Genomic DNA, 21,392 nt, shown 5'->3' on the forward strand with positions numbered 1-21,392 from the left:
TACCACCTGGCCCTCGCCCACCCCCGGCCTTGCTCCTCTGTATCTCACACAGCCTCTACAGGCTCCTGCTGGCCTATCGCACTCAGTGTCTGCCGTCTCAGCCTCCACGCCGGCTGCTATGGGCTTCTTATACTAGCTTCCTTTTGCCGCCTGTGCCCCTGCAGACCAGCTCTGTGGAGGCTGCCCGCACTGCCTGCACTGCCCCGTCCCACATCTACTGTCCCTGAATGTCATTCAAACCATTCTCTGTCTGTTCTTAATATTTAAACGCTTAATTGAGTGTTCAAGGTCAAGTTAGTTCACAGGTTAAAGCTGACTTAGACTAAATGGTGTGAGATCTGGAGCAGGAGCCTCTAAGAGTAGATTTTTTTTTTCCATCCCAGATCTATGTCTTATATGTGTGTTATTAAGAGGCAGAAGAGTATAGAGTTAGGAATTTCTCAGCCAGACCATCTGTGTTTGAATACTGGTTCTGCCAGTCAATTCTGTGTGACCTTGTGCAAGTTACTTAACCTCTCTATGACTCTGTTGTTAACAGTTGAGATAATGCAAACCCTTACACCGCAGATGGCTGACATTAGATGTGGCGAAGGTTAGCTGAACGAGGAAGGCAGTTACAGCAGACTTGGCACAAACTGCCGTGTCTGCCGCTCTTGTCCTCCTCCAGCTAGCAGGCTGTGGTTTGCTGCTTCTGCCAGCTTCCAAGCCTCAGGCTGTTCCCTGTCACTATGATGTTTGCCAGTGACCTTTAAGGTGTATGTTTTAGGGTCCTAAATAAGTATCATAAAATTTCTATGTTAGCACATTACAATGAGAACAGCAGGGCTGGGCAGTGTGACTAGTACTGTAGTACCTGCCCAACAAGCCCTTGAATTCAGACCCAAGTAACAGAATTTTTACCAAAGAGAAAACACAAATAATACAGGTTAATACTGTAAGGGTTAAACACATCTATCAGATTGGTCTAGTTTGGTGAGAAAGGGAAAAAACCCCAATTCATTTCACTTACTATACTTTACCAACCTAAAAATAACTTGCTCTTACCTGCTAAGAACATTTGACCATCCAGAGCCTATCTGGCATCAACAGCTTTCTGCCAAAGAGCAGTTCTTACCTAAGTGAGCATTTGCATCTTGCTAAACTTTACATCAAGGTGGGACATGACAGTAGAGGCATTGGTGGTCTGTGCACCAAGTGTCAGTGCTCCTAGAAGAATTTGACAGTCAGTTGGCCCACATCTGGGGTGGGTGTGCAAGAAGCCATGGTACCAGTAACTTTGGTGGCTAGTAATAATGGAACTTTCCAGACTTCCACCTTGGCTGGTATCTGTACCAGATCTGGAGGGGTGAAGACAGCAGTAAAGTCCCAACTCTGTCACGAGCCCGCAGCTAGAAGTGGCACATGGCTGGGGCTGGGGCATGACCATTGCTGCTTGATGCCAAGCTGAGGGAGAGCTCTTGGGTCTGTACAGGGACTAGTGAGGATGAAGGCACGGGAAACGCTTGAGTTTGCAGGATTACTAACATTCGCTACCTCCTCTCACCAACTCACAGTGAGCACCCTCATTTGTCCCTTTGAGCCCTGACATTCACTTAGAAGTCCTGGACTGTCATGAGTTCTGATGGGACTTTAGGCTAGTTGTCTTGGAATTGAAATGTGAGCTCTGGTGGGGTGTTCTGTTAGTCTTCCAGATCTGTGCAGCCAGGATGTCTTGATGTGACCATATGAGTCACTGCATATGCCAGCCAGGATGCCAGGATGAGATCACTCATTCTTGCCAAGAAAACCAGGAGCCCCACAAGAGCAATGGGTATCATTAATTTTTATAATTAGTTTCAGGAACTAGTATTTCAAGCCTACCAAAATGACAGACAATTAATATGAACCCAATTATGCCATATAGGTCAGAACATTTCATTACATGTGTCTAAAGTTCACTTTATTAAAAAAAAAAAAACCTTAACTAGGTAACAGTGGTGGATGTCTGTCATCCTATCTGAAGGCAGGTAGGGAGATCTCCGATTGGGAGATCAAGATTACAGCCATCCTAGCAAAGAGTTCATGAGATCCTCTCTCAACAGAAAAGGCTAGACATGGTGGCACACACATGTTCTCCCAGCTATGCTGGAAGTATAGATAGAGGGACCATGGTTCGGGCTGTCTTGAGCAAAAACCAAGGCTCTATCTTAAAAATATCTAAAGCTAATAGGCCTGGAGTGTGGCTCAAGCAGTAGAACAAATGGGAAGCCCTAATTTAAACCTCCCATATTTCTCACTCCTAAACACCCCCCCCCCAAAACCTTACAGCCAGAGTGATGAGATATCCTGCCTGCCTGCATACATTCCCCCCCCCCCCAGCAGGGGAGGGGCCAGCAACATCAACCTTAACCATGTGTTATGTGTTCATAAACAGTGTTGCTATATCAACAGTGCAGTAGCTATAGTGTATCTTTTTTTGTAGATTCTTTTCCCCCCATTTGAGATTTATCTATGTCCATACTTATATAGGATTAGTTTTGTTTAGCTACTATATGGGGTTTCACAGCCTGAAAGATACTACAATTTATATACTTTTTACATGTGATTTAAGTAACATAAGCACTTTGAGATACATATCTTTGACTTTATTTCAAAGCGATGTATTCAATCCCAGTTCTGTCCAGTTCTACCATGCTTCCTGTAAGTGTTTGGAAAATAAGGTTAGGGAAACATGAATTTACAGTCTGTCTCTCTGGCTTATCTCTGGATCTCACTGAAAAGGAAATAATTGGCTGTGTGCCCTGCTGGCTAAGGGCAGGCAGGGCCAGGGCTACCCAGACTTTCTCAGTGGGGCCACATGGCAGGAGCCCCCATGGTCTTCAGAGAGCCAGTGGCCAGCTACGTGGAATCTTGTCTCAAGAGAAGTACAGAATCCTTTTTGAATAGCCAATGTTGTAAATCAATGATATATCTGAGGTCTAAAATGTACTGAGATGTAGGGAGAGGTTTCAAAAAGAGTGGAAGACATGGGCATAGAAACTTAAAAATTTAAGAAACTCAAACATAGCAGGAAGACAAAAGCAACAGAGACCAGAGGCCCTCAAGGGCACCAACCTGGCATGCCCTGTCTAGACACTGTATCATTTACAGAAATGGGCAATGTATAGTTTTCTTTGTGGTTAGTTTCTTGTCAAAAAGTACTTCAGGAAAAGCATCTCAAAGCATCTATCAAACAAATTCCTTTTTAAAGACTATTACTACATGCTTTGGATATACTGTAGTTTATGTGCCTGGTTTCTAAATGGCTGAAGACTCTAGTAGTTAATGTTCTTGTATGTGTGTCTCAGTGTTTGTTAAGGCTCTGTAGAAATTGTTCAAAGAGGTAGGAATGCAGGATTAAAGAGAGTGTATGGGGCTGGGAAAGTGGCTCAGAGGTAGAGCGCTTGCTTTGCATGCCTGAGGCCCTGGGTTCGATTCCTCAGCACCACATAAGCACAAAAAAAGAGTGTGTAAAGATTACTCTTAATTGATGCTGCCTCTGTGTATGTATGTATGTGTGTGCGCATGCACATATGTGGGCACATACATGTGCTCATACAAACGTTTGAACTCAATTTCAAAAAGCATGAACTTTTTCTTTTTTTTTTTTTTTGCCAAAGATTGGTGCTCTACCACTTGAGCCATACTTCCACATCTGGCCTTTTGCTGGTTAATTGGAAATAAGAGTCTCTCAGTTTTATATGCCCTGACTGGCTCTGAACTTCAGTTTTCAGATCTCAGCTTCTACAGTAGCTATAATTACAGGCATGAGCAACCAGTGCTGGCTATATGCTTCCTTTTTAGCTTTCTAAAAAAGCTACAATTAAAAAATTGAATGACAAGAGTGTAAAACAGTGTAGGGTGTGGATACTGGTAGGAGGGGTGAGGGTGAACTGAGAGTGTGAAGGGAGATGGGCATGATCAGTGTGCTTTATTAGGACATTGTAACAAGGAAGATTGAGGCTGAGTTGAGTTTGGAAGGAGGAAGGGAGGAAGAGAGGGAAAGAGGGGAGAGAGTGTTGGAGGGGATGATCCTGACCACATTGTATGCATACATGGACAAGCCAAATGAAAACCTGTTGACCAACTAACTGATGCTAATCAAAATGTAGAAGAAAGGCCATGATGCGTATTTCCACAGCCAGTGAATGAGAATATGTGCTTCAATACTCTCACTTCCAGTCATGATGATATCCCTTTTAGGCATCTGACTAGATGAACAATTACAGCTCATTGCTTCCAATTTCTGGAAACCCTGGGGAACCTGGGGCTCTTTTCCTGTATCACACGGACTGTTTGCTTTGCTGTTCTGTGCACTGCTCATCTCTTACCTTGATTGGGATTAGACTTTGTTTTTTGTTTGTCTTGGTTAGTGGTTAGACATTGCTTTTTTTTTCTTGGTTAGTTTGTAAAAGCTGTTTATATAGATAAAATGTCAACCCTTTGTCATCTGTGTTGTAAAGATTTGGACCAGATACAGCATTTGTCTCTTGGCCATACCCGAGTCAGATCGCTGAAGGATTAGCACAGCAAACTGAGTTTCAGCCATTGAAAGATCAAGTTAGTTGGTGACTATGTTAATTGCCATCTGGAGAGCCTGGGAGTCGAGATGACACCAGTGGCATGGTGTGTCGCGGTCCCCTTGTTGCAAGAGTGTGGGGCTCCCTGTGCTGGCCGAGGCTTACATCCCTTCAGCCCTGTCTGTGTGCCAGATGTGCGGGTAGCAATCAGATCACTGCACAGTCAGAATCTGCTCAGCCGGCCCCAAGTCCTTATTGGCCTGGGATCCTAAACTCCCGTGTCATTCTCTTTTTAGAAATCATACCATCCTTCAAGCCTCATCCACCAGTCGTGGGCAAAGTGACGCATCACAGCATCGAATTGTACTGGGATCTGGAAAAAACAATGACGCGGCAAGGACCCCAGGATCAGTGGCTCAGGTTCTCCATAGAAGAGGAAGACCCCAAAATGCACACTTACGGTATCATTTATACGTAGGTGCAAGTCGAATTGCTTACTGTTTTGCTTCAACTTCCTGGTGATCTAGAACAATTCCTGTTGTCTCTAAAAAGCTGGGCTCATTTTGAAATGAAAGAAAAGCATATGTTATGTTTTTTATGGGTCATAATTTTTAGAAAGTAAGCATTAGCAGTAACTTTGAAATGAAACCTCTCATACCTTTGAGAGTATCTGTGACTTCTGAAAGAGCCTAATGGTATTTTTTTTTTAATGCCAGTCCTGGGGCTTGAAATCAAGCCTGGGTGCTGTTCCTGAGCTTCTTTTGCTCAAGGCTAGTATTCTAGCACCTGAGCCACAGCTCTGTCTTTCATTTGTCTGGCTTTTTTGATGATTAATCATAGATAAGAGTCTCACAGACTGTCCTGCCTAGGCTGGCTTTGAACTGCAGTTCTCAGATCTTGGCCTCCTGATCAGCTAGGATGACAGGCATGGGCCACCAGCACCTGGCTAGTGGTACATTTAAAAAATCTGAAATGTAGTGACAGAAATGAAAGCTACTTTCCTGAAATTAAATGAGGGTACCCATTAGGTTGTTTTGTTCGTGGAGGTGGGTCTGGACCCATGTATCCGCCTGGCCAATGGCTCTGATCTTTCCTCATACCACTGTCCTATGTCAACCCTCTCTGGCCAAATTGGCCACTTAGCGGGGTACAGGCCAGGGTGGCTCCTAGGTCAGGAGCGCACTCATAGCTTTCTTTTGAGTGCATTTCCTTGGGTTTTATTTGGCTGGTTCCTTTCCAGCATGCAAGTTTCAGACGAACCCTCCCCTCCTCAAAGGGCTGCTCAGCACTGCCATTCTCCTTACTCCCACCAGGTGGCTCCATCTGCTTTAAACCTCATCTGAGCTCTCTGGAGCTTGTTTGCTGGCTTCTGTTCTGTCTCCTCTCCAGTATTCAAAGTCCCTGAGGCAGGAAAGCTCACTACAATGCATAGACCTCTATCTCCAGCTCCTAGGCAGTGCCAGCTGGCAAGGGGTTGGGCAATAGTAAAAGCGTCATTTAGAAGAGACCAAGAGGTCACTACTCTTAGTCCGCATATCAGCACTGACTGACTCTTTCTCTGGCAGCTTTAGCACTTGCAAAATGGCTCTATTTTGGTGATTCAGAAATACCAGAAAGAAAATAGAGATTTGGTATTTACGTAAATACATTGCCTTGTGGTAGATCCCTGTTCAGTTGTGTGAAATCATCTTGAGAAAGTTTGCCTGTGTACCGATCCTGGCTTCCGCCGAGTGATATGAAGCGTCATCACCAGCAGATGGGCAGTAGTCAGAACACAGAACATCCCATCACCTGTTGCACTGATGTGGGAAGTGGGATGGGACCCACGTGATCCGCCTGGCCAGCTGACCAGTGTCCCTGGTCAACTTTCTTTAACTTTTTGGGGCTGGGAAGGTGGCTTAGTGGTAGAGCACTTGCCTTGCATGCTTGAGGCCCTGGGTTCGATTCCTCAGCACCACGTAAGCAAAAAGAAAAAAGCTGGAAGTGGTGCTGTGGCTCAAGTGGTAGAGCGCTAGCCTTGAGCTGAAGAGCTGCGGGACAGTGCCCAGGCCCAGAGTTCAGGCCCCACGAACGGACCCCAAAAAATAAATAAATAAAATAAACTTTCTTTAACTTTCTTCATATGTACACACATGCACATGCACACCCACCCACACCCACCAATAAACACCACACAGTACACCACACATACCATACACCCCCACACACATATACCACACATGCCATACACATGCACATACACTACAGAATACACAAATGCACACACCACACAATACATACACGACACACACCCATGGACACACACACCATGCACACATATATACACCACACACACGCACACACACCACAAACATGCCCACACATACATATGCACACACATGTACTTTAGCTGTTGCCTCAATGATAATATCCTTGATATTTCAGAAACATTTCTTTATACCTAAACCATCAGAAAAATTGCTAAAATTATAGCTACCATGTGAGAATAATTCCTGACTTGACTACCCCCAAAATGTTATTTTAACCATGTCATGTCTGCAAAGGTAGCTTCAATCTCAAGGCATGGACAGGGACATTTTAAGTGTTTCTCTAGTGAAAGGTGTTATTTTCTTCTCTACTTCCTTCTCTTGTAAGTTGTTCTTGGTTATGGGAAGAAGGCCACCAGAGGTATTCCTTTCCTGAACCTTTGCCTTTTGTTTAGTGGCTGGGTAGGCAGAGAGAAACAGCAACAATGTGCACCGGCCTCAGCCTGGCATTTGTCTCTGCATCATTTACTTTCTGTCTGCACCCCTGGCTGCCAGAGAATGGAGGATAGCCTGGCATTGCAGGGCCAGTAGGGCCAGCAGGGCTGCCTGCAGCTCCCAGGCAATGGTGAATGGCCAAAGCTCCCTTGGAGAACTACTCAGCCCAAGTCTGACGCTAGGTGGCAGAAGCAGACTATATCAGCCTTCACCTGCTTTGCTTCTTTGCATCACTTTCTCTAGTTACCATCCAAAGGAGCAAATGTCTGCCTTTAACCAAGTGATTATCTAGACCATCTGACATCGGCTGTGAAGGAGAACCCTCTTCCTGGCTTGCCACTTTCTGTGTCTATCTGTCACCAGTGTATCTTGGATGGCTCATATGTGTTCACCAGAGGCTTGCCTCCATTGCGTCAAGGAGCTAATCATCTAGTTTTGTGAATTTTCCTTTTCTAAAGTCCTTAAGAGACTGAGCAGTTCACTCCATCAGGACACAGACTCCTTCATGGTGCTTCTTTGAAGCTTTCCAGACCCACAAGTTGGCCTTGCTCCTCTTCCTGTGTCTTCTATGCCTTCATTCTATCTGGTAAGTGTGTGTGTGTGCGCGTGTGTGTGTCTGTGTGTATCTGTGTGTGTGTGTGTGTGTGTGAGAGAGAGAGAGAGAGAGAGAGAGAAAACATGCTAATCCTGAGGTATGAACTCAGGGCCTAGGTGCTGTCCCTTAGCATCTTTCAGCTCAAGGATGGTACGCTACCATCTGAGTCACACTTCTACTTCGGGTTTTTTTTTTTTTGTTGTTGTTGTTGTTGTTAATTAGAGGTAAGAGTCTTATGGACTTCCCTGCCCAGGCTGGATTCAAGCCTTGATCCTCAGATTGCAGACTCCTGAGTAGCTAGGTATGAGCCACTGGTACTTGGATGATTTTCTTTTTAATCTTTTAATTAGATGATCCTCAATGGATCTCTCCTGCCTGGAGGATGAAGGTCAAAGTCTTAAACATTGTTGCCTTTCATAATTGGCCTAACCAGCCTGACTGTGTCTTCCTGCCTGCCCCTTTTTTCCTCCCTCTCTCCTGCCCACCCTCCCTCCCTTCCTCCCTCCCCTCCTCCTTCCCTCCCTCCCTCCCTTCCTTCCTTCCTCTCTTCTTCCCTTCCTCCCTCCCTTCCTCCTTCTCTCTTCTCAGCATAAACTCTTCCGTCAGGTCTACTTTCTGCCCCTTGGCTATGACCTGACCTTTTCTGCATGCGTGCTTGGCTCTTCTCCCTGTTTGGACAAATTCCATCATCCTATCCTTTTTCTGGCCTCCTCTGAGAGGTGTCCTTACTGTTCTCCCCACACTCCTGTGGTAACAGGTGCCCATATTGTGCAATCCATCCACTCCATTGTGTGTGCTCCTGAGCCCCCACAATGTGCCAGATGAGATTTGGCACTGCGGACAGACATGCTGGGGAAGACAAATTGTACAAAGTACACATAAGTAAAAATATATGGCATGTGCAATGGTAATAAATCCAAGGAGATAAAGCATAGGAAAAGGTAGGGGTCTGGGCTGGAGAAGAGGAAGTCTTCACTGAGAAAGAAACTTCTGAAGACTTTTGAAGGAAGAGAGGACAGGTGAGGGATGTTGGGGGCGGCGGTGGGGGCTCTCCAGGCAGAACAATGCCAGGGGGAAAACCTGAGGTAGAGCTGTGTACCAGTGGCTCACACCCGTATTCCTAGCTACTCAGGAGGCTGACATCTGAGGATCACAAAGCCAGCTTGGCCAGGAAAGTCTGTGAGACTCTCCCATCTCCAATAAACCACTCAGAAAAAGCCGGAAGTGGTGCTGTGGTCAAGTGGTAGAGTGCTAGCCTTGAGTGCAAAGGGGCTCTAGGACAGTGCCCAGGTCCTGAGTTCAAGCCCCAGGACTGGCATAAAAACAAAACCAAACTTGAGGCAGGTGTGAGCCGGCATGCTGCAGAAGGGGCTGAGGTTGAGGAGGGGAGGGGGTGAGATCAAGGGGCCACCACACGGGCCTGGGGTCATCCAGAAAACCGAGGAGAGGCGTGTCTGGCCTGTGCTTTCTTCGCCTCAGGGGCTGCTGGCTGAGCTGAGGCCGCAGGAGGCAGGGCTGCAAGCCGCAGCGAGGACTAATTAGGAAACACTTGCAGTAATTGAGGTGGGAGATCACAGAGCAGTGTGAGAAGGGCTTGATCACAAGATGGTTTAAAGATAGATTTAAACATTTGCTGGTGTAGCTGGCACACAGTGCCTCCCAAAGCCAAGATGGGAGGATCACTTGAGCCTAGGAGTTTGGTGCCATCCTGGGCAACTTAATAAGACCCGGTCTCAGAAATACAATTACAAGACACTTGCCAGTGAGTCAGATATTAGGTATAAGAAGATAGCCAAGGAACATTTAGGGAACAAAACCAACCCAAACCATAGCATAGATCTAAACTCATGTACCTATAAAACCCACCTGCTCCTGAGTAGTTTATGCCCAGCTGGCATTTTAGTTTTAAGAATTCTTTTCTTTAGCCCATAAAGTTTTTCAGAATATTTGTCCTGGTCTAAGAGCTTGTATTTTTTTAGTGGGGGGAGGTCTGGTTGTGGGGCCTGAACTCTGGGCCTGGGCGCTGTCCCTCAGCTCTTCAGCTCAAGGCTAGTGCTCTACCACTTGAGCCACAGCACCACTTCCGGTTTTTTCTTTTTGCTTATGTGGTGCTGAGGAATCGAACCCAGGGCCTCATGCATGCAAGGCAAGCGCTCTACCACTGAGCCACCTTCCCAGCCCCAAGAGCTGGTATTTTTATGGTAAGTGTGTTTATATTTACTTTTCACACCTATCTATTTCCTTGTTTTCTGGACTCAGATCTTTTATTTTTCCTTTCTTTTTTCTTTAGGGCTTCATGCTCTTGCTTAGCTTTTTGGCTCAAGGCTGGCTCTCTACCACTTGAGCTACACTTTCACTTCTGGCTTTTTGCTGATTAATTGGAAATCTCATAGATTTTCCTGTCCAGGTTGGCTACAAACTGTAGTCCTCAGATCTCAGCTGCCTGAGGAGCTAGAATTACAGATGTGAGCCACCAGTGCCCAGCTTCACATATTTTTAATGTCACTGAGATTCATTTCTTTATTGACTAATAACTTTCTCTTTCCTTTGCTGATGCATGATGTACTCTCTATTGCTGTGTAACCAGCTACCCCTAGACTTGGTGGCTCAAGCAGAATAGTTACATGGTGGCTCACCATCTATGATCTGGGGAGCCTGGGGCTGGTGCTGGGCTCCACATGGTCTTGGAGGCTCTGCTGGGGCTGGAGGAACCCAGTGGCTTCATTCTTGCCCCATGCATCTGCTGTTTGGCTGAGGCTACAGGTGGCTACTGGGGCTGCTTTCTCCGCCTTTACAAACTACCATCTTCCCATGACTGTCTCACACCGAACGGCCTTTCCCCAGAAGGGAGATTGGTCCTTTGACTTGTTAGCTCCTAAGGGCACAAATGAAGGCAGTGGAAGCCTGGGACAGCTCAGGCTCAGAGTGGCACCACATGGGAGCTATTTTGTTTCTCCACGTTCTCACAGGAGTGCCAGGACTCTCAGAGGCCAATGAAACAAGTCTTCTCATGCATCCAACCTCCTTTAGGTATTGAAAGGTGTTCTTCAAGCAACGATAATCTCTCATCACAGTTGAGTCCCTCAGGGAAAAAAAAAAAGCGGCGAAGCAGAGCCACATTTGAGGGGCTTGAGGCATAGTTTTTTTCATGGCTATGCTGGCGCTGAGCCAGGAAATCACTTAGGTTTTGTTGTCTGAAGTAACTCTTGGTGCAAAGAGGGGATCACCAAGCGCTTAGGACGTGGTGGATGATGAAAGAGGAAGGAAGCAGGAAGGATGGTCGTAGGCAACGTTTCTCAGCTCTCAGAAATGGTTGTGTGGGTCTCCCTGTGTCACGGAGGCCCTCTCCCTGGATGCTCCAGCCTCTTCCATGTCTGGGGCTTGCCCTGGTGGGGGCGCTGGGCCCTGCTCTACCACGTCAGTGTCCTTCTGACCCGTGCCTCCACACACGTGCCCGTCGATCACGGAGGATGCCTCCTGGAGGATGCTCTCTACTTGCAGGAGGATGCCTCCTGGAGGATGCTCTCTACATGCAGGAGGACAAATTTTGCAGGAAGAGTTCAAAAGGCCTCCAGGTTGGTTTTGTATTTTTCTTTCAGGAGTCCCGCTCTGGGTCTGCTTCCAGCCCCACCCTTCTGCCATCCCTCCTTTATCAGGGGAGAGGCTGATTGCCCAGCAGGCTCTATGGCTGAGTGGACAAATCTGTTTGATTAGTAGGCCAGGGGAGCCACCATGCCCTCCGCCCTTTCTAGATCTGAAGCTACGTTTTCAGGCGAGCTTCTCCCAGTCACCCTGTGAGCTCCAGCACTGCCAGTTCATCCAGCACTGCCAGTTCATCCAGCACTGCCAGTTCATCCAGCACTGCCAGTTCATCCAGCACTGCCAGTTCAACTGCTGAAGCTGTCCTTCCTTCCTGTCTTCCCCACGCTTCAGTAGGGAGCGCGCTAACCTTCTGTCCTCCAGTTTGCCTCGGCCCTGCGCTGGTCCATGGCTGCTTTCCAGCCTGGTCTAGCATCTTGCTAGGAGAGAGCACTAGTCATAGTTGTTGAGTTACAAGGAATAGAATTGCTGCATAAATATTTGAGTTTGCCAGAAACATCCTTGAAGTGTTAGCTGTGAATCTCAACGTATGATTTTAGCCTCTGAAGATCTGCTGAGAATGAAAAAGAAAATGTTAGAAGCAGAAAAATAATCTGAGGAAACGAAGGCTTGGAGTAGATGGAGTGGGCTAAAGTAGCTGAAGGGAGAGAAGGAGGAGGGCTGGAGTGAAGGGGGAAAGAAGAACAAGTTGGACATTGTATACGCTCCTCTCCCAAATTGAGCCTTTAGCCAGATGTCAGTCACCCTAGGCTGTAATGCTAGCTATTCAGGAGGCTAAGATCGGAGGATCATGGTTAGAAGCCAGAGTGGGCACAAAGTCCATAAGATTCTTGTCTCCAGTTAACCAGAAAAAAAAAAAAAAAAAACAGAAGTAGAGGTGTGGTTCAGTGTTGAGTGGGAAAGAGCCAAGAAAGACTGCTAGGCTATGAGTTCAAGCCCCAGTATTGGTACTCCCACCACCAAAAACAAAAGTCTTTGAAGTATGAGGAAAGAAAAAAATGTGTGTTTAGGTTTGAAAATGGGTTAGAATTTAGCCAGATACTGATAAAGACCTTTGGCAGAAAAGGGAGCCTGAGGTTTTGAGCCATTTTGGGAAAATATATATACCAAAATAATAACAATATATGTCATATATATGTTATATATAATACCTATTATAATAATGATACTCCTGTCACCATTGAAGGCCTTTACTCCTAGAGAGGCAGACCCCCAGCAGAAGAGTGGGGCCTCCCAACATCTGCCTCCCAGCATTCTCTGAGCAGGTGAGCAGGCCGGCTCCACAACTGTCTCCGTTGTTACTCATTTTGTAGGTTCCAAATTATTACACTATAAACTTGTGCCCTCTGGACATGTATATTCAGGTTGCTGTTCTAGACGTGCTCAGCAATGGCCACCAGCATCCCTAGGGGCAGCGTAACATTACAGTTGTCTCTCTTGTGCTGTCTAACCTCTCAGCTGGCCTGGCAGGTGCTCACAAGCAGCAAACCCTGGTGCATTTAGGGCTTTGGGTCCTGTCCCTGTGGCAGCCTCCCACCCATGAGAAGACCCCACTTAAAACTTTCAGACATGACCTTACTGGTGGCCTTGCCTTTCCAACTGAAACTTGGTTATCTGAAGTTGAATGTCAGAGTTAACACAGTTCTTTCTCAAGGCGCTGGCCAGGCCTTGGGGACAGGGACCGTAGAGGACCCGACCTTTCTGCAGGAATTCAGCAAACCAGGAGCAGAGCTGTATTGGAGCTGGTCTTGTCCTGTCTGGTCACCGAACCCTGGATTAGGTTCCCGGCATCATCAGCTTGTGTGTCTCCTCCCCTCTAGGGGATATGCAACCAAGCATGTGGTGGAAGGTCTGGAGCCCAGGACACCATATAAATTTCGACTGAAGGTCACCAGCCCCTCTGGAGAATACCAGTACAGCCCTGTCATCTCCGTGTCTACAACCCGTGAGTACCCACCCCTCCACATTCCTTTAGTAGAGACAAAGGTAGAAATAGAGGTAGAAATATTCCACCTTTTCCTCAGCCTTATGGAAAGTGGAGAGGATTCCATCTTGGTTATGTTTGGTTGTGGGTCTTGAACTCAGGCCTGTGCGCTATCCCTGAGCTTTTTTTTTTTTTTTTTTTTTTCCTCTCCAGGCTAGGGCTCTACCCCTTTGAGATACAGCTTCATTTCCAGTTTTCTGGTGGTTAATTAGAGATAAGAATCTCCTGGCCTTTCCTGCCTGGGCTGGCTTCGAACTGTGATCCTCAGATCTCAGCCTCCTGAGTAGCTAGGATTACAGGCCAGAGCCTCCATCACCTGGCTGGGGGAATCTGTCTTTAAGCACTGCGATAATGTTTACTGCTTGGGCCTGGCTGTCACATGACTTAAGTGCAACCACGTGTTTACAACAGAGCTGTTTGGAACCAGGACTGCTCAGCTGTGGATATTGGGCACAGGGTGGCTGAGGAGATCTGCTCAGCCCAGTCCACTTTGGGCAGCCTCCTTGCATGTGTGTTGGCTGGTCAGCGACGGCTGACTCTTGGGGTACAGAGAGCAAGCAATAGTACTTTGGGAGGGAGAGCCCCACAGAAGTGGTGGCCAACCACACACCAGTGTATCAGAGCCGTCAATGCCTCTGACCTCATCCGTCTCATCCCAGTGCTAAGATATTTTCTGAGATTGAGGTTTTACAGCACCTCGAGGCTGACAGTGTCCAGGGTTCCCTTTGGGCTGGAAATCTGCAAAGATGAAAATGGTCAGAGACGCCCCCCTGACTGCACAGGGCTTCTGTAGGCTGCACAAATGAAATCTTCCTTTTATGAGGAAAGCTCCTTTTCAGTCTTAGTCAGTGTGCCACTGGCCTCTCAGGGATGCTTTCTGCAGCCTTCAGCTGGGTCTGTGCACATTCTTGTGGGAGCTAGAGATAATTCTGATTTTGTTAGTCCGTCTCACCTTCAGTCACAAATATGACAGGTGGGCACCGGAGCTTAGGGTAGTGACCTGTGAGCTCAGCTAGAGCTGAGCGGGGCCCTTTGCTCTCAGTAGTGGTGAAAAAAAAAATGTCCTTTCAGAGAAAACTTTTGAGTGAAATGGTCAATTCTGGGGCTGCAGATCAGGTAGGAGGCCTAGTCTTTAACCTGGGGATGCTGAAAGCACTGGCTTTTGTATGGAAGATGTTTGGGCCTTGGAGTACTCAGGAGGAAGAAAGAAGTCAGAGAAAGCAGAGAAGTGAGATTGAATGCTGTGTGTGCAGAGGAAGGCAAGGTGGAGGAGGAGTCGCAAGACAGGGTTGGCGTTGGAATAGTCTCCATGGGAGACTGGCCAGGCCGTGTCTCTACTGCCTCCTGCCCGGCTGCCCTCTCACCTCCAGGTCCCTGGGCGCTGCCCCACATCCTGCCTCTGTTCCTCCTCCCTGAAGCATTGAGGCCCTGCTTTGCTCACCACACCCGCTTCACCTGTAGCATCTATTCAGCATTGATTCCTGGAACAGCTCCTCCCTAGTGCGAGGAGGGGTTAGTTACCTCCTCCAGCATGCCTCTTGCTTCTTATAGATCTGTCTACCCTTTTGACTCCCTTCTAGATTGTGGGCTCCTGAAGGGTGAGGCCATCTCTAGGATTTCAGTAGGAGATCCTTGATGGATGGGTGGGTGACCAATGAGCTGAGGCCCAGAGGCAGAATAGAGTATGAAGAGAAACACTGGACTTCGGGGCTGCACTCACGTCTGTCGAAGGATGGACCCATTGCCCACCCATGGGGCAAGGCTGCTTGAACTTGTCAGGTGCTGTGGACATAGGGGTTCTGTGACCAACTACAGCGGACTTCAGGTGGTCACTGGTGGTCATGTCCATGTCAGGACAGAGGCTTCTGGGTCTTCTAGCCAGAGTCTCCAGGGAGTCAGTGTGCCACAGGGAGCTCTTTTAGGCAGGCGGTAGCCAGCCTAAGTCTGCCCACCAGCTGCCGCAGCTGTATCTGCTGCCAGGGGAGCCCAACTCGCTGGAGAGGCAGCCAGAGCTGGCCTGTCCAAGCATCATCTCTCCTCACAGTTGCATGGCTTTCACGGGCAAATAGGTGAGACCGTCTGTGGGGTGAGGCCTTGCTGGTGGTGGCCAGGTGTTGATATGGGGGGGCACTTGAATGTTTCTCTGCCAGGCACGGCACAAGTGCCCGAGGCCATGCGGGCATCCTAGCCTCCTGGGACTCCACCGGGCAGAGGGCTGAAGATCCTTTTCCTCTGGCGAGGAGGTCCTGGCTCTGCTGTTCCCTTATGCTATTGTTATATTTATAACATCTCGTGCTAAGCAAAGAATTTAAAAATGCACACGTTATACAGAGCAAGTGAAAATGCTTCTGTGAGCCACTAATTTGCATTCATTTTGGGAGTGTTTTAATGAATCACGAAAGCATGTACTTTGTTTGAATAAAGAATGCTCAGCTTTTTTTTTTTCTTTCCCAGGTAAAGTACACTAGACTCTCGCCTAAATGAGGCATGCAATTTTAATCAGCTGGGCCCTTAAAAAAGAAAGAAAAACAGCTGCTACTTGTTAATTGGCAAATATCTTCTCCAATGAGTTCATGATTTATTCACTGTTTTTAATAAAGACCTAAATGCCACCAAGAAAGGTGCTATGACCATATACTATCTGTGGACTCCGCTGCCGCCCAGAGCCTCCCTTATAGAACAAGAGCAATGGCTTACTGCAAGGCCACCCTGCCCCTCCCCTCCTGCAGGCCCCCAGTGCCCTGTGCCCAGTGCGTCCCCACCCACCTCACCGGCCAGACAGCCCCCCCACGAAGCACTGCTCAACCACACCCACACGGGCCAACGCCTGCCGTGTTATTTTCAGATGCAGTTATTGATGGCATTCCCTTGGGCCACATGTACAAAGGCTAGAATGGTCCCAGGGTGGGAGGAATGGAAAGTTCTCCCCAGCCTGGAATTTCCTCTGTTCTTCCCGACTCAGGCCGATAGTGGGAGTAGAAGGAATTGCTACACTTGGCAGACAAAGGTCCTTTCATTTCTCCTCTGTGTCGCTGTGAAATTCATGCTGAGACTTTTCTAGGCCTCATCTACCTCACAGGGTTCCAGTAGAAACTTCCATTGCCTTCTTGGGGCAGGGTCTTCTTGGGAAGAAGAGAGGAGCCCTCAGACCTGACAGCTGGAGACTGCCTCCTTGTGCTGGAAATCCGCCAGTCAGGAATATGAGCGATGGTGGCGTCTTCACTCCTTTCCTGCCAGGGTCGCTTTCTTCCTATGATACATTTCTTTTCTTTCCTTTTTTTCTCTTTTGCTGGTCGTGGGGCTTGAACTCTGGGCTTGGGAGCTGTCCCTCAGCTTTTCAGCTCAAGGAGAGTGTTCTACCACTTGAGCCACAGCACCACTTTTGATTTTCTGGTGGTTTATTGGAGATAAGAGTTTCATGGACTTTCCTGCCCAGGGCTGGTTTTGAACCATGATACTCAGATCTTGGTCTCCTGAGTAGTTAGGATTACAGGCGTGAGCCACTGCGCCTGGCTGATGCATTTCTTTTTAGCTGTAGCAGAATGCTAAGATTCCCTGGTTGTTTTTTGTTTATTTTTTCCTGCAAATGCTCTCATAGCTGACGTACTTACGGACTTACTTCCAACATCTGTGTGCTGCACAGAGGCCCCTGGTGCTCAGTGCCTCCCTGCCAGGTAAGGCAGAGATTCTAGAGTACAGTGCTCAGTCCACAGGATGCTGTGGGTACTTCCAGAACCTTCCTTAATTTAGCAAGACTGCCAGGCACTGGTGGCTCACGCCTGTAATCCTAGTTACTCAGGAGGCTGAGATCTGAGGATCATGGTTCAAAGCAGCCCTGGCAGGAAAGTCTGTGAGACTCTTATCTCCAATGAACCACCAGAAAACCAGAAGTGTTGCTGTGGCTCAAGCAGTAGAATGCTTGCCTTGAGCTGAAGAGTGCAGGGACAGCACCCAGGCCCAGAGTTCAAACCCCACGACCACCACCAACAAAACATTTAGCAAGGCTGCGAGAATACACTGAATCCATCAGGCAGGAGCCACCTGCACCCACCTCCGTGAGACTCTTAACCAGCAAAAAGCCAGAAATGGAGTAACTCACGTGGTAGAGCCACCAGCCTTAACTGAAAAAGCTAGGGAGCAGCACCCAGGCCCTGAGTTCAAGCCCCGGAACCAGCATGAAAACAGAGATAAGCTTTTCCCCTAGATGCAAGCTCATGATTTCTCTAAACCCTCTAGCACACAGCTGCAGCCCCAGCCCCAGTGAGTCTGAACACCTTTCTTCTTAGGATCAGAGTCCTAGGAAAAGTTATTTATTTATTTATGTGGCCTTGGGCCTTTGTGACTGTAAGCAGTAAGGATGTGGAGCTAGGACTGCAGTGGGGACCGGCCATGAGCTCTTTGGCCACTCGTAACTGGCTGGCCTAGGACAGCGTAGCATTTCCGAGGCTTGGTTTCATGGCTAGGAGGAGAATTTACGAAGCACGGATGAAGTCCTCTAGTAGAAATGGCACCAGCCTTCCGCAGGCAGCCTACCCAGCTGGCTTCCCCCGCTGCACCACCATCATCCACCTCAGGTGTAGATGGGTCACATGACCCTCAACTGGGGAGGGGAGGTAGGGAGGGGAGGGCAAAGGTGTTAACTGTGGACTACTGACATTTTGGATCTTGTGAGTCCTGGTGGCTGTCGGCTTCCCTGTGCCCTTGGCATCGCTGGCCCCTGCTAGATACCAGCCCCCCACCTCATGCGCACCCACTCACCTCCACTGCCCCCACCCCTTTAATTGCTCCCCAACTTGCCCCTCACCCCCACTCAACTTAGGGACAACAAAATGACACTGCCGGGTGTCCCCGGGAGTCTGAGCCTTGTGCCTTTCCTGGGACGCTGGGCAGGGCAGGGCAGAGCTGGGCTGGGCTGGGCAGGGCTGGGCTGGGCTGGGCTGGGCTGGGCTGGGCTGGGCAGGGCTGGGCTGGGCTGGGCAGGGCTGGGCTGGGCTGGGCAGGGCTGGGCTGGGCTGGGCAGGGCTGGGCTGGGCAGGGCAGGGCTGGGCTGGGCTTGACAGGGCTGGGCTGGGCTGGGCTGGGCTGGGCTGGGCAGGGCTGGGCTGGGCTGGGCTGGGCTGGGCTGGGCTGGGCAGGGCTGGGCTGGGCTGGGCAGGGCTGGGCTGGGCTGGGCAGGGCTGGGCTGGGCTGGGCTGGGCTGGGCAGGGCTGGGCTGGGCTGGGCAGAGCTGGGCTGGGCTGGGCTGGGCTGGGCTGGGCTGGGCTGGGCAGAGCTGGGCTGGGCTGGGCTGGGCTGGGCAGGGCTGGGCTGGGCTGGGCTGGGCTGGGCTGGGCTGGGCAGGGCTGGGCAGGGCTGGGCTGGGCTGGGCAGGGCTGGGCTGGGCTGGGCTGGGCTGGGCAGGGCTGGGCTGGGCTGGGCTGGGCTGGGCAGGGCTGGGCTGGGCTGGGCAGGGAAGGGCTGGGCTGGGTTGGGCTGGGCAGGGCTGGGCAAGGCTGGGCAGGAGCTCCCTGGAAGGCTGCATCCAGCCATGGGCCTGGGCCTCACTCACATGGGTTCTTGACATAGTTTGTATGCCCAGCCTTTGGCTTGAAAAGATGTGTTAGAATGATGAAAAGGAAGCCTGGTGGGGTGAAAAGAATCTAGAGATTGGCAAAGTCTAGCAGGAAAAACCATTAGGAAATAATTTGAGGTTGTCACAAAGTGGCTTTTACCTGAACAAAGGAAGGTATCAGCTCAGGCATGCTAGTGAGGACCTGCCGTCCCTGCCAGGGTCTCCGCGGACTCGCTGCTCTCAGGAGCTAGCAGGAATGCAAGCCGCTGACCTCTGCGGGGCAGATAACAGGGGAGAGGTGAGCCAGGATGAGTCTCACCAGGCAGTCTGGTGCATGCTGCACAGGAGGCATTTTAGGATTTAGAAGAGCAAAGGTCTGAAAGTGGGCACACAATGTAAATCAGCAAGGACAGGACCCCTTCTATCTTGTTCTCTGTGACCCCAGTGCCTTAGCATATGACTTGCTTGGAAGTTACTCCGGAAGTATGTCTTAATGAATGGGTGCAGCTTGTCCAGTAAATTATTTAGAGCAGGGGTTGTCACCTCAAATGTCCATGGAGGCATCGGACGGGTGGGTGTTACAGAAGGGGACTGCTAGGGCATGGCCGGGCACGAGGGTGGGGCAGGCGCCCAGGCAGTGATGCCAGCTGCCACTCGCATGGCTCCTACCTCAGCCACAGTGGTGCGTTGGGCATTTCCGATGTGTCACACTTGACTGTTTCCTTCACTGCTTAATCACGGCGGCGTCTAACTTTGAAAGGCTTGGCATGTGCAGCCAATGAAACCATGAGACAGTGCCTTGGAAGGTGAGCTGCTTCTCTGTAGTCTCTCATTCCACGCTCTGCTCCTGTAGGCCTGCCTCCTCCTCCCCCTCCCCACGCAGACCTGATGCCCCTGTGCCCCCTCCTCCCCCTCCCCACGCAGACCTGATGCCCCTGTGCCTCCTCCTCCCCCTCCCCACGCAGACCTGATGCCCCTGTGCCTCCCCTCCCCCTCCCCATGCAGACCTGATGCCCCTGCGCCTCCTCCTCCCCCTCCCCCCGCAGACCTGATGCCCCTGTGCCTCCTCCTCCCCCTCCCCCCGCAGACCTGATGCCCCTGTGCCGCCTCCTCCCCCTCCCCACGCAGACCTGATGCCCCTGTGCCCCCTCCTCCCCCTCCCCACGCAGCCTCCTGTCTTTCTCAGGCTTGCTCTCCGCGCTGTTCTCCATGTGGATTTCTCACATGCTCCCTACCTCCCTGTGTATATGTGCCCTGCTGACCCTTTTTTCAGACTCCAGGGAGAAAAGCTGAAGGAAGAATTAAATATTTTATTCACAAAATATAAAGCAATTTACAATAGTAGTAGTAGTAATAGTAATAGTAGTAGTTGTAATAGCTTAACCATTCATTGCAATGTAACATACTAGCATGTTGTGCCAATTGCTGAGTTTCCTTGCTTCTAAGAGATGTTGATTTTGTCTTATGAAATCAGAAAGGATCAGGTAGCCAAAGAGCAATCACAAAGCTATACTTCATAATGTGACCATATCCCAAGACTTTAAATTGCTCTAAACTTTCTCTTAATCTGAAAATCAGATCTTTTGCAGTAAAAGAAGCAGTGCTGGTGGCTCACACCTATAATCTTAGCTACTCAGGAAGCTGAGATCTGAGGATCATTGGAAGCCAGACTGGGCAGGAAAGTCTATGAGACTTGTCTGCAATTAACCAGCAAAAAGCCAGAAGTAGAGCTGTGGCTCAAGTAGTAGAGCAGTAGCATGAAGCAAAAAAGTCAGGGGACAGCACACAGGACCTGAGTTCAAGCCCCGCATGTGTGTGTGTGTGTGTGTGCACGCGCGCACATGGGCACATGCGCACACACACACACACACACACACACACACACACACACACACACACACACACAAAGCGGTTGAGCAGGGACTGTGAGATCTCTTAGGAGCACAGCTTTGCCTGCCTGGAGATGAACACGAACTGGAGGCGGAGGGAGAGCGAAGCCGGGACGAGTCCGTCTTCCTTGCTGTACTGGGGGTGATTGCTCTCCATCTGATTTCTTCAGGAGAACCCATAAGCAGTGAGCACTTTCACCGAGCTGTCAATGTGAACGACGAGGACTTGCTGCTTCGAATACTAGAAGGAGGGTGAGAGAATTCTGTGCTGGCCTTTTTTTTTTTTTAATGCCCATAAAGTGCATAGAAATACATGATGTAGCTTTATTTTGTTTTCTTAAAATTTCCTGTTCCTTGGAAACTGCCTCCCAAATTAATCTCAGGTGATGAATATGAGTTAGTAAAGCACAGTTCATAAAGGCAATCATAAAGCCCCATGTAAATATTACAGTTTGTAATTATTTAATGAAAAATTGTAAAAGGAAATTGCAAGT

The 21,392-nt window shown here is 49.1% G+C and overlaps 1 protein-coding gene across 1 annotated transcript in view; it reads left to right on the forward strand.

Annotated features, from left to right (window-relative positions):
* The window catches only part of Fank1 (fibronectin type III and ankyrin repeat domains 1), a 67,434-nt gene that overhangs the window by 35,434 nt on the left and 10,608 nt on the right, over positions 1-21,392 (forward strand). The window contains exons 3-5 of the mRNA XM_042701359.1: positions 4,835-5,012; positions 13,295-13,419; positions 21,069-21,150. Of these exons, the coding sequence (XP_042557293.1) occupies positions 4,835-5,012; positions 13,295-13,419; positions 21,069-21,150 (385 nt within the window). The remainder of the gene's footprint in view (positions 1-4,834; positions 5,013-13,294; positions 13,420-21,068; positions 21,151-21,392) is intronic.

The sequence above is a fragment of the Dipodomys spectabilis genome, unplaced genomic scaffold (genome assembly GCF_019054845.1).
Source record: "Dipodomys spectabilis isolate Male_0828 unplaced genomic scaffold, ASM1905484v1 ptg000289l, whole genome shotgun sequence".
NCBI lineage: Eukaryota > Metazoa > Chordata > Mammalia > Rodentia > Heteromyidae > Dipodomys > Dipodomys spectabilis.